Genomic DNA, 13,628 nt, shown 5'->3' with positions numbered 1-13,628 from the left:
CGCTACATCACGTCCAGCACCCGCTATTCGCTGGGCAGCGCCCTGCGGCCCAGCAGCGCCCGCTACGTGTCCGCCTCGCCCGGCGGCGTGTACGCCACCAAGGCGACGTCGGTGCGGCTGCGGAGCAGCATGCCGCCCATGCGGATGCACGACGCCGTGGACTTCACCCTGGCGGACGCCATCAACACGGAGTTCAAGGCGAACCGCACCAACGAGAAGGTAGAGCTGCAGGAGCTCAACGACCGCTTCGCCAACTACATCGACAAGGTGCGCTTCCTGGAGCAGCAGAACAAGATCCTGCTGGCCGAGCTGGAGCAGCTCAAGGGCAAGGGCACGTCCCGCCTGGGCGACCTGTACGAGGAGGAGATGCGGGAGCTGCGGCGGCAGGTGGACCAGCTGACCAACGACAAGGCCCGCGTCGAGGTGGAGCGCGACAACCTGGCCGACGACATCATGCGCCTGCGGGAGAAGTGAGTGCGGGGCCGGCGCGGGGCTGGGGCTGGGAGCGGGGCGGGCACCCACCCCTCCCTCACTTCATCTCACCTCACCTCACCCGTGTGTCGCTGCTTGCAGGTTGCAGGAGGAGATGCTGCAGCGGGAGGAGGCCGAGAGCACCCTGCAGTCCTTCCGACAGGTGGGCGCGGCCGCCGCGGGGCAGGGGGGGCGGGGGGTCGGGGCTGGGGGCTGGCTCTGCCCGCACAAAGGCTGCTCGGCGCAGTCCCTTGTTCTCCCCGTTGTTTTCTTTAGGGGGGTGCCGCAGTCCGGGGGGAGGGTGAGGCTATTGTCCCGCTTTATCCCGGTCTGGCCGGCTCCACAAAAGCGCTCCGACGTGGAATCGCTTTCTGATCCAATAGTTGTGAAAAGGCGCAACCATCTGCGCTTCGGGGTGAAGAGTATTAATGGTTTCTATGGGATTCACCGAGGAATGCAGATCCAGGCATTATGGCCGGTGTGGTGGCAGCAGATTGAAATAATGGATCCCTTTGTGTTGGAGGGGAGGGTGCCGTGGGCTGCATTCCTACCAAATGTGTAATGGTGGGGGCATATTCCTAGGGGAGACTGTGTGTGAAACACTGAACTCCTTCTGGATGAACCACATCGATCTGCGCTCTCAAAAAACTGTCCCAGATTCGAAGTATTTCCTATCAGCAGTGTTTGCTGATCAGAAGCAGACAATGGGTTCCTTGGGATGAGCTCACAGCAGCTGTCTGTATCTCCTTGATGTACATTAAGAATGTACAATTTAATCTCATATAAGCAAAGATGTTAACATAAGAAACAATGCACCGGAGTTCAGTCTGTAGGAAGTTGTGGTGTCACACAGATGAACCAAAGCCAATGTGACAGCCATAACCAACTGTGAAGCCTGCGGAAAGTTCTGAGCTCAAGTTTTGATTTGTGCAAAATCAGCTCCTGGTTTGCATTGAGGGCTGTTTGGAGTAGCAGATGTTTAGGAATGTGCCTTCTCAAAACAAGATAACTTCCTGAAACCTGTTGGTGTGAAACAACACTGCTATCACTCCTCTGGGCTGGAAGCAGTTGCTCTCTATCTCCAGACAGCTGGGTGCAGGCTGACCATCCCAGAGCTCTCCATAGGCAATAGTAGGTGTCACCGTACAGGAAGCCATCGTTTGATTTTTAGCATTTCCCTAATGGTCTTAGGGAGACAATGTGAGAGCAGACACTTGGCAGGGTCTGGGAATGAGGTGTCCACTGACGTTCTGGGGGCTGAAGCTTGAGATAGCAGCTCCAGGTACTGCCTTTAACCTAGGCTGCTGTGTTACTAGGGCAGAGCCAGTCCAAGTAGTTGCCAAGTCAGTGCAGAGGCATTTCCCTTTTTTGTTTTAAATTACTAGAGTTCAAGCACAAGCTTCTTTGACCTAAAGCTAGTTTAATCATGCATGCTGTTCTGGTGCACTTCAAGGCATGTCTTCCTCTCCCTCCAACCGATGAAGCTTTGTGAAGGCTGTGGGCTATTATGTGAGCTGTGCTGTGCGTGCCTCACATTCATTGTCTGCTTCCCTGCCCTGTCGCTCAGCCTCCAGCCGCTCTGCCCATGCACGGTGCCCACAGAACCTCTCAGCTTTACATGTAAAAACTGCAAATCACTGTCTAAATTGACTTGTGGCACAAATAGTACATGCTGCTGAGTTTGGTTTGAACAAGAATATGCCCGATTTTTCTCTGCCACAAAAGAGTAGTTTTACCATGCAGATTTTGAAGAGCAAATATGCTTGAGAGTTATTGAATTTTTCCTCTAAACAAGAGATGCCAAGTGGCTTTCCTTGTATGCTGTGGGGTGTCCTACATCAAATAAGCCTAGGGATTTGGTGACTAGTTTGTGCAACAAAAGAGGCATCGTAATTAGTGAGAAAGTTATGTACTGTAGCTTTGTCAGATACTCTGGCAGCAGGGAACAGATCTGAGCCCATGACAAAGCAAACAGGTCAGCTCCTGGCTAACAAGGGGTTTCCTGAAATAAACGAGGATGTTCAGCCATTAAAGAATCTCTTCAGATAATAATCAATACATAGTCCAATTACTCATATGTGTGACTTAAACCTTGTTTACTCAGGCTATTAATAGCTTTTTCATTTACATGGCTCTAGAGAGTGCAGAATAAGTGCACTTAGCAAAAAATACAGTAAAATACACATTATGTACTGAACAAGCCTCCAGTTTAAGATGTTTTCTGTATATTAGAAGTTGCTAAAACTCCTGTAGTGCTTTGGTTCTGGGAAAAAAAAATCCCTTTTAGTATTGAGACTTGTGTAAAATCCACTGGAAAGTCTTTGGATTTCTCAGTAGTCATATAAACATGTTAGGTCATAGTTGTGTAATTTCCTTCCAGAATGGTCTTTGAGTTTTTTGGGAGGAGAACAAATGCGTTAAGGAATTTTTTTTCTCTGAACTGCAAAAACAGAGCCAAGATGAACCGTGGTGTGCAATTGGAGTTGATAGGAAACTTTCATAACACATCAAAGGGACATTCTGCTGGAGAAAGAACATTGGAGAATTCTTCTGGTGCAAAAAAACTTAATCCCTGAATAGGAGTAATCCAAAGGATGGCTTCCTGGTAGTCTAAAGAAAACTTTTCCTGTTTCAAAGGTGCTGTAATAGTGAGCACTGCTGATCAGGAATGTTTATGTTCTGGACAAAATATAGAATGGCTGTAATGCAAGTTGTGAAAACATGATGCATACGTTAATTCCATAAGAACATAACCATGCAGCCAATGTGAAAGGATCAGTCTTCCTCTTTATAAAGTGCTTTACTTGCATCTTTGAAATCTAAGTTACTGATCAATGGTTAATTTTCAGTTATTTTTTGAGCAAATTAACACCACTTCCATGTATCATTCATGGCATATGAATATAATCTCTTGTGCCTTAAATGAGTTTTTGCTGTTGATTAAGACTATCTCTTCCAGCAAAGGGTGGAGTATTTGCCAGCTAATGTGAGGGTGTAGGCAACAGTGACTGACTCCGTTTGTATTTATGCTCATGCCTTTCCTCCAGGGACATCTGTCAGACTGCTTGGGGTAGTCTGTGGTCCTTATGGCATACATCCCTAGATTTAACAGTGTGCTTTCAAGTTGTGATCTGTGGAGCCAAGCGGCTCTGTGGTTCATCACTGAGGAGTCCATAGGAGACGAACAGAAGTTTAAGCCCACTCGTGTGGGTACATGGGTTGCACTTGTAAGCCCCACTGGAAAAGGTAGAATTCCGCAAATTGAAAAGTTAACTCCAGGTTTTCAGTATTGTCAAGCTAGAAGAGCTTAGCACTGTCTTGTAAAGTAAGTACGCGCTTTTGTCTTTGAGCAGGATTTATACCCACCGTGATGTGTGCTCTTGGTCATGGTCAGCAATACTGTAGCAAAGATGACACTTTCAAATGCTGCATAGTTCACAAAATTGTGATAAAGCAGCATATAATGATCTCTGAGGCTGGGGTAGGAAGTAGCAAAAATAAGATTGCTAATTGTTCTTTTTTTTCTCTGATCAGGATGTTGACAATGCCTCTCTGGCACGCCTTGATCTTGAGCGCAAAGTTGAGTCCCTGCAAGAAGAAATTGTCTTCTTGAAGAAGCTTCATGATGAGGTAAGCGGAATAATGAGGCCTGTGTCTGGGCACTGTCAGTCAAGTGAACAAGTAAACTCTCTGGTTCTGGCCCCTAGTCCTAACCTGTGCATTTTCTGCATAGTGTTGTTTATTAACTCCGAGTGTCTACTTCTCTCTAAGGAAATCCGGGAACTGCAGGCTCAACTCCAGGAACAGCACATCCAAATCGACATGGATGTTTCTAAGCCTGATCTTACTGCTGCCCTGCGTGATGTCCGTCAACAATATGAAAGTGTTGCTGCTAAGAATCTTCAGGAAGCTGAAGAGTGGTACAAGTCCAAAGTAAGTAAAATGCATTGTAGGATTATACAGATGCAGCAGGCATTCAAATGAATTTTAGGTAACAGCTTTGCTGTAGCACTCAGTGTTCCTTCTGTACAGAATGCTAGCATAGCCACAGAGTGGAGTAGTCTTTAAGCTGTCAGTCTGGGAAGAATACAGTTGGAAAAATCATTTGTGCCCTAAGTGCAGCATCAAACTAATGGACTCATTTCCTGTTCTTCCTTATTCTTGTAGCTGGAGACAGTTCTTAAGTATATACTTAAGAAAGGATTTGAAACATAACAATCAGAAATAAGAAAAGTTCAGTGTAACGTTCATGTTTAAATATTTCAAGTGCTAGAACTTCCCTGCAATGACTTCAGTTGCCTCCAAATCCTGGGTCTAGAAGTAGTCCGTTTCACCATTTTTGTGTACCATTTCACCATTTTTGTGAAGTGCTAACCAAACTGGGTGTATCCACAGTTTGCAGATCTCTCCGAAGCTGCTAATAGGAACAATGATGCCCTGCGCCAGGCCAAACAAGAAGCTAATGAATACCGCAGACAGATTCAGTCTCTCACCTGTGAAGTTGATGCCCTTAAAGGAAGCGTAAGTAGATGATGTTCTTCCTGATGCAGCTTTTTAAGCACTATGTTTTAGTTCAGTGGATGGGTGTGGCTGCAGCTGATCTCCCATCCAAGACAGCAGTGTACCCATCCTTCCTGAAGAAGACTCTCTGGACTCCATTTGTCTGCATGTACTGTGTAGTGCACTGCTCACTGCTATACTGAACCGGTCTTTCTCAAGGTGTAAACAGTACGGAATGAGCTATACAAAGCCTGAAGGAACAGTGGAAAAGTGCAGATCTAGCACTTTCTAGAAACCAGTTGCCTGAAAGGCTGGCTTGAAAATGATTTAACTGTATAATACACCTGTAGATTTCCTCACCAAGTGCTGTCTGCATGCTGACTTGTACTGCGTTTGGCTTACTAGGGGTTTGCTTTGCTGTCTGGTAGAATAAATGTGAAACGCCTCATCAGACACCAGAATAACACACCTGGACTTTGCAAGGGGAGGATAAGGAGATGATAAACTGGGGATGTGTTTGAGCATTTTCAGAAAGGACACCATTGTTCAATTTTCCTTTGTGTTTTTTCCTTATTTTAAGTTATAAAGAGTCTTGACATTAGAAAGAGTAACTGAACTGTAGTTGTACTTTATTCTCTTCCAGAATGAATCCCTGGAGCGCCAGATGCGTGAAATGGAGGAGAATTTCGCTGTTGAAGCTGCTAACTACCAAGACACTATTGGCCGCCTGCAGGATGAGATTCAGAACATGAAGGAAGAAATGGCTCGCCATCTTCGTGAGTACCAGGACCTGTTGAATGTAAAGATGGCTCTTGATATTGAGATTGCTACCTACAGAAAACTGCTGGAGGGAGAAGAGAGCAGGTAACAATCACATGCAGACGCTTACCTTCTAGCACTTACTGTTTAGAGATTCTGTACCATTGTTTGACTTCATCCATTCTTCTTTTCCTTCAGGATTAACATGCCTATTCCAACCTTTGCTTCTTTGAACCTGAGAGGTAAGCTGTTTCATTTGGTCTGTGCTTTTAATCTTAACCAAAAAGGTCATAGGGAGTTCCTTTTACTCTGGTATTTGAACTGGTGTAAATGCAGCTGTATATGGAAGTCATTCTTACAACTACAGTATTTGCAATTACTTAATTTTGGATGAAAGGTAGTACTTTGCTCCTGGGCATACACAAAAAGAAGTATCTATACATAACAAATCCAGATCACTTGTTGAAGCTGCTTTAAGAGGAATAAGAAGAAAATAAGTAAAGCTGGTTTATAATTCATTATCATTCAAAGAGAAGAGGACTACTACTTATACTAAACTGGGATTCTGAAAGTAGATATTGACATTACTTGGATCTTTGAGGAGGCACTTCATCTAGACTCTTGGTAACAATACATTTACTTCTGCAGAAACCAACATTGAGTCTCAGCCAATGGTTGACACTCACTCGAAGAGGACACTTCTAATTAAGACCGTGGAAACTAGAGATGGACAGGTTGGTGGTAACTTTGATTTTTTTTTATTTCTGTCTCAGCTGGTTACTTAGCCCAGTGCTGTAGCCTTGGCCACTATTGGTGCAGCCTGTATACAGTAGACAGTACCTGGCAATCCAAGCTGCATGTCTGAATGTGCAGATGTAGCAAATGTACTTCTGTGGAATAGACCACACAACAGATATGAGAACAGCTTGAGTGGATGACAGCCTCTGTTTAGAGGAGACTTTAGGTTCAGTCGAGTTGCAAGTTGCAGAATCACAGAATGGCCTGGGTTGGAAGGGACCTCAAGGATCACGAATCTCCAACCTGCCTGCCACATGCAGGGCCACCAACCTCCCCATGTAACACTAGACCAGGCTGACCGGGGTCCCATCCAGTCTGGCCTTGAACAACTGTAGGGACAGGGCATCCACAACCTCTCTGGGCAGCCTGTTCCAGTACCTCACCTCTCTCTGTGTAAAGAATTTCCCCTGACACCCAAATTTCCCCCGACATCTAAGTCCTCAAGATCTCTCCTGTTGCATAAGAAAAATGTTGCAGAAGCAGCATTTATTAGAGGCAGGGTAGTGTATTTGGACTCAATTGAAGTTTAAATGGTACCTGCACATGCTTAACCATCTAAACTTCTCATTCATAGGCAAATGCTGATATATTTGTTCACATCTGTGCTACTATTTGGTTCAGTTCTAACACTTTATAACAACTGTCTTAAGCTTAATGCAAGTGTCTCTGTTTTTCAACAGGTTATTAATGAAACTTCCCAGCATCATGATGACTTGGAGTAAAGCTGAAATAAAGATGCAAACTTAATGCAGGAGAAATTCTTACCAGCAAGGTTTTAAAAAGTTCATGTCTTAAAGGAAGAAACAGCTTTCAAGTGCCTTTCTCCAGTTTTTCCATGAGCGCAAGATTATTATGCTAGGAAATAGGTCTTAGATCTTGCAAACTGACTCTCCCTGAAGGATTAGAGTTTACAATGGAGTCTAGTTTACAAATAGCAATATCTTGTGCTGCAATACTGTTTTTAAGTATCTGAATTTAATAAACCTGCTTTTTCCAGCACAGTATGAGCAACCTGTCGCTACTTCAATAAATCTTTGGAAAATGGCTCTTGATGTGTTCTAATTTAACTTCATGACTTTCTGCAAAGCCATAACTTAATGCTGGAATTACTATACGGTTGACAACTCCAATATTGATTGTGTGGAATATTGTTTTCAGATTAACTAGACAAACTGTCTTCCTATTTACTGCTTAGGTTTTGGAACCAATTAAAATGGACTATAACTGGCAGATGCATAATGTATTGCTACTTATCAGTTGAATAAAATGATACTTCAAGCTAATAAAAATCAATCTTGCTTTCATATATCAGTTATCCAGTTGATGAGCTAAGAGTACTCGAACTACATCGGAGCTAGGCTGTATAAAATGTAGTAGTCAAATAAGTGAAACATGTAGCTCATGCACACCCTTATCTGAGACAGCACCTTTGCAAAATTAACAGCTGACTTGATGTATTGACTTCATTTTCCAGGAAAGATTAGTTCCCAAAGGCTTGTCTATATTACAGAAGCTAAAATGAAGGCTTCAGCTGGAGATACTCAGTTTACAGAGATATTTAAAGGGAAAACAAGGAAAACAGCTGTGCTGTAACATTAGCTTTTTCTGAACACTTTTCTAATAGAGAGGAGATCCTCACTGATGTGTTTTCTTCTGAATATCAGCCTCAGTGCAGCAGAATGGGCACAACTCTCATCTGGACTGACACAGCTTTTTGAGAGAAGGGAGAGGAAGAAGGAAAAGGTTTCAGTTATCTCTGAATGGTATTAAAATAAAGTTTCTTCTCTTTTGCAGAGCAAGACACTTTTCAAATTAATATAGTCAAGGTACAAAAGTAACTTTCATTCCACACTATTACTTCTGTCTTTCTGTAAGCATTCAGTAAGATTTCATTTGTGGAATGAGTAAACGAAGACTAGAACTGTTTGATAAGTATGCATTGCACTCATTCCTTTTTCAAGGTGAAGGTATAAAGATTAAGTTCAGTGTTGCACAGATGCTTTCATAAACATGTGGGAGCTGATCTTTATGAAAGATCACCCAGGCAAAAAAATAACACAACTTTTTTTCATTGCAATTATTTCTTCCCTTCGTTTCAGTGCATGGTTAACAGAAGCAGTGCTGGTGGGAGGAGGCAGGTAGGAGTCCACATTTCTATGCCATTGGCTGCAGCACCCAGCCAGGAGCCATGTAGTAATCAAGATGCTAAAGGGGAAGTTAGTCAGGGACAGCCTAGTGAGCAGGATACTCTCATTGAAAAGTGAGAGTGAACCCAGCATTTCATGGTGTAAAGGTTAAAACACAAGGCTTTCTATGTTACATACAACTACAGTTGGGAGGTGCCCTTTGTGATAGCAGTAGCTCTGGGCACATATAACAGCTCATTGTGAGCACTTAACTGACACAGGTGCCTGCAACCTTTAAGGATAAAAATGCAGTAAGGCATTTCCATCCTGCCTGCAGCAGCTTTGGGCACTGGAGAGCGCATTTCTGCCGAAGCATTGGGGAGCACTGCTGGGAAGGAGGAGCAGGCTCTGCCTAGGGACTGTTGGACCTGTGGCACATGCTGCTGGAGATCACCTGAGTTGTGAGAAGCAGCCTTTTAGATGCTGCTTCTCTCTCTGCCACCAGCTGCCTGGCTAAGTTCTTTCTGTTGCCCTTGTTTCCTCCCAACAAGATAAAAGTAGTGACTGTCAAGCCTTGACAGTGAAGCAAAGGAGTTACTCCTGGCTCTTTTGTGTTCAGGGTTACTCACAGCCCAGAGAAATATGCAATAGAGCTTTCAATCCTGCAAATAGAGAAATAAATAAAATTTGGTTTCCAAGGGGGTAGGAAGACTGCAGGAGGCTATTCTGAAGCCTGCAGTCTGCGCAAGCGCAGTGTTCTCACAGCAGAAAGCAGAGCGTGTGGTGGCTGAATAAACTTGATTGGATCGAGGCACACCAGGCTTATGCTCATATATAATTGCTGTAAGCATCTTAGTGCTGAGCCAGCAGCAAACAGACCTGTGTTCTCACCCTAGTGACCTCACTATGGCTGTGGGTCAACCTGCTGCAGCTGTACACAGACACAGTAACCAGCCTTGGGACACTGCTCCTACAGCCAAGCAGCAGCATGGACAGGCAGATTTTCCTCCCTCACTGAACTGTTACGAATGGAAGTCACCAGGTCATTGTGTGATAAGTAAAAGCAGTCACTGCTAAAGGCAACAGAGCTTTTTTTTTTTTTGTAAATGTTGATATCTAAATAGTATTTCTGATACAGTTCCCTTTCCAGTTAACCAAGGCAGAACTGATTCTGCCTGCCACTTCTGTTGTGTTATTCAACTTTACAATGTCTAACTCCACCCTGTGAGGGTGTGAGGATATTAATCCTCCAGATAATCTTGAGTCTTTGTACTTGATTTATTTTGCTTGATGTGACCAAGAGCTTCTTGCCTTACCTTCCCCCTTCCCTTATCTTGCCATTAGCAGAGACCCTATTCTAGGCCTGCAGAAACATGTAACACAAAAGCATGGCAGATAACTACTGAAAAGGAGTAGTGTTCGGTTAGTGACACCGCTGGGCATCCCCTGGAGTGAGGCACCTGTAGCCCCAGGCTCTTCATGCAAAGCCACAAAAGCAACCAAGGAATCAAGATCTTCATAAAACTGTTTATAGAAGACCACTCATCCCCAGCTGTCATGAAAGTTCCACCAAGGGCTCTCTATATCAGAGATGGTACCCAATTCTGACTGTGATTAGAGAGTTACAGGGCTCATGCTCAGAGTCCTACGTAAGAGTCATAGAATAAAACCATAGGATTGTTTGAGTTGGAAGGGGCCCTTAAAAGTCGCCTAGTCTAACTCCTCCGTAATAAGCAGGGACATCTACAGCTAGATCAGGTGCACAAGCCCCATCCAGCCTGACCTTTACATCCAAAGTCTCCTCTCCTTTAACTTGAAACCATTCCCCCTTGTCCTCTCACAATAGACCCTGCTAAAGAGTCTGTCCTCTTCTTTCTTACAGCCTCATTTTAGATACCAAATAGCTACTCTCAGAGCCTTCTCTCCTCCAGGCTGCACAGCCCCAGCTCTCTCAGCCTGTTCTCATATGGGAGGTGCTTCATCCTTGGGACCATCTGTGTCCCTCCTCTGCATGTGTTCCAACAGGCCCACATCTCTCCTGCACTGAGGACTCCACATCTAGATGCAGTACTCCACATGAAGTCATAAACAGCACAAGGGTTGTTTATGCCAGCTGGTGTGAAGGGAAATGCCCAGGAGTGTGAACCCCCACATTCAGAGATGAGTGGCTGAATGGCTGGATAGAGGAGCTCACTGATGCCCTAGTGACAGGTAAACATCAGACATTCTAATTTCAAATTAATTTACAAGGGAAAAGAAGAGAAGCCTGGATATTATTGAAATCTCTGAAGTCATTTGCATATAATTAAATGCTTTAGAAGACATTTGCTTGAATGCAGTTGCACATGCAGAACTAGGAGGTGCCAAAAATAAAAATCACATTTTGAATCTTCATTTGGTCCTCCCATGCTCATGCAGACTACTACAGATTTCAGCCGCAAACTCACAGACCTTTCTCATGGAGTGCACATACCAGACCTCCCTTCAGCAACTACTTCAGTGAGTGCTCACAAATCCCGTGAGATAGATGTTACAGCCCTGTTCTGCACATGAGACCATGTGGAACAACCACCAAAGCCAACTCCTGGGGTCCTGGTTACTCCATGAAGAGCCCACACGTGAAAGCCAATTTTGAGCTTCGGTCTACAGAAGCCAAACTCACTGCTTCAGAAAAGGGCAAGTCCATAGGAACCCAATCTCTGCACAATGGGATGTAATAGTTTCCATACAAACGCCTCTGCCTGACATTTTCTGCCCAGCTCTTCTTCAGAGACGTATATCAGCTGTCCCCCTGTGGTGGGTTACATGAACTGCAGCCTGCGGAAGTTTTTCTCCTGTCTGACAGATCCTTATATCGAGTACATTGTACAGGATTGTACAGTAACAAATGGAAGTGATATGATTCTGAAGATGTCTCAGATTTGGTAGACACCAAACAAAATCACTTTTAGGATGGAGAATCGTGGAGGATGACTCCAGCCAGCAGCTGAGCACCCACAGCTGCTTTTTCCCTTCGCCTCCAGTGGGAGGAAAATAGGAGGAACAAAAGTGAGGAAGATTGTGGGTTGAGATAAAGACAAATCAATTGGTGAAGGAAAGAGAGGAAAAAAATTATGAGCAAAGCAGAGGAAATTGTACAGTGCTGCTACAGACCTGCTTTTCATGAACCCATGCTGGCTATGCCTGACCCCCCAGCTGACCCACACATGGTACGCAATCTCCCTCAAGATTATCTGTTCTGTAATCTTTTCTAGCATGATGCTGTATAATTAGGGATACCCATTCGGATCAGTTGTCCCAGCTGTGACACCTCCCAGCATTTTTCTTCTGAGCTTTCTCATCTCTAGACTGAACAGTCCCAGTTATCATGGTCTCTTCTGCTGTGTCAGATGCTTCAGGCCCTTCTGCTGGACTTGCTTTAGTATGTCCATACCTCTCTTGCAGTGGGGAGCCCAGAGCTGGACAAGGCACTGCAGGTGGGCTGGGTAAAAGTGACTATGCTTCTCAGAAAACATAGCTTCACTGTGAAATTACACTGACTGGTCATGGAAAGGATCCATAGGTGGGGGTGACCTGGCAGATAGGAGAGTGAGTAAAAGCAGGAGCTCTGCTGTAACTTACAAACAGGCATAATGGGTCAGACTAACTACCCAACTAGCCTGCTCAAGTGCTTGCTGAAAGCACTGGCTTAAGAAACAGGACCCCAATTCCTAAAATAACCTTCATTTTCAGAAAGTTTTTAAGCCAGAGCCTTTATCCAAGTCACTTATAAACTTGTCTGATCTATTTTGAAGCATTCTTTTTTTCCTAACAGCTTTTATCTTATGACAGTAAACAAAAAAAAAAATCTTTTGATCATTTTATTTTCACTTTGTGATTATTATGTTTACTTTCCAGTAGTTCTTGTGTTATGACACATAGTAAAAGTTAATTTTGCATTCAATCCCTCTATGCCAACCCTTACTTGGCAGACTTCTCCAGTAGATCCCTGACACATCTCTATGTGCTTCTGCTGTTCATACTGTCTCATCATTAGGAGCCCTAAAATCTTCATCACTCTTCTTATTTTAGTTTTGCTATAATCTATTTAAAACACAGGGATCAAGATAACAAGCAGTCTTCAAGATACGTGCATTGGAGCAATACAGAATGACATAAAGGGAACTCCCACTTCGTGCTCAGTTATTTTAAGGTAAGTAAAAATATCCCATCTAGAGTTGTGATGATTGCTCAGTACTGTGCTGACATTTTCAGGAAGTTATTCACATTGACTTGAAGTCCTATTTCCTAAGGACTAATAGTTAATTCAGAACTCTAGCTACATGGAGTTATTTTTTCCCCATGCTTTGCAGTCACTAACATTAAATTTACATCTGCTATTTGATCGCCCAGTCAGCAAGCCAACTACAATATCCTTCTGCAACTTTGAGATTAGTATTAATACTGACTATGCTTAATAAATTTGCAAGAACAGAAAACTTTGTTAACTTACAATTTATTCTTTGCTAGGTCACTAAGGAATATACTGAATGCTAAGACCTAAACTGCAAATACTTATGGGAGCACAACTTCCTTCTACAGCAAAGGCAATCTCACATGTTACTGTAATGCTATAACGCAATGGAAAGCACAGCAATGGCAGCAGAGCAGCAAAATCCTAGGCTACAGCAAGAGGAGACTTGCTCAAATACATCAGCCATACACGATGAAACAAAGGAAAAAAAGCTACTCACCCTCAGAAAGCCTCAGGCACACAAGAACCTCCAGCATGATACTCTTGCTTCCACTGCCAATCCTTAAATGAGATCTGGGAAGGGGTGGATCCTGGCTGCACCCCTTCCGGTCACTCAGCTGCGTTGCATACACCTGAGCTCCCCTCCCTCGGTTGGCCCTGCCTTCCCACCAGGTGCTCAGTCACTGGTTCAAGCCATGACTCAGCATTTCCACTACAATTATATATGTCTTTTTTTTTTT

The 13,628-nt window shown here is 44.0% G+C and overlaps 1 protein-coding gene across 1 annotated transcript; it reads left to right on the top strand.

The window, feature by feature from the left end:
* The first annotated feature begins 6 nt into the window (after window positions 1–6).
* VIM (vimentin) lies at window positions 7–7,832 on the top strand. The gene is made up of 9 exons (XM_010712706.3): window positions 7–470; window positions 574–634; window positions 4,006–4,101; window positions 4,243–4,404; window positions 4,867–4,992; window positions 5,615–5,835; window positions 5,929–5,972; window positions 6,379–6,464; window positions 7,209–7,832. The coding sequence occupies exons 1-9, from the start codon at window positions 130–132 to the stop codon at window positions 7,248–7,250; spliced, it is 1,179 nt and encodes a 392-aa protein (XP_010711008.2). The 5' UTR covers window positions 7–129; the 3' UTR covers window positions 7,251–7,832.
* The last annotated feature ends 5,796 nt before the right edge of the window (window positions 7,833–13,628 follow it).

The sequence above is a fragment of the Meleagris gallopavo genome, chromosome 6, assembly GCF_000146605.3.
Source record: "Meleagris gallopavo isolate NT-WF06-2002-E0010 breed Aviagen turkey brand Nicholas breeding stock chromosome 6, Turkey_5.1, whole genome shotgun sequence".
Lineage (NCBI taxonomy): Eukaryota > Metazoa > Chordata > Aves > Galliformes > Phasianidae > Meleagris > Meleagris gallopavo.
Note: the sequence above shows the minus strand (reverse complement) of the source record. Positions and strands in the feature narration are given on the sequence as shown.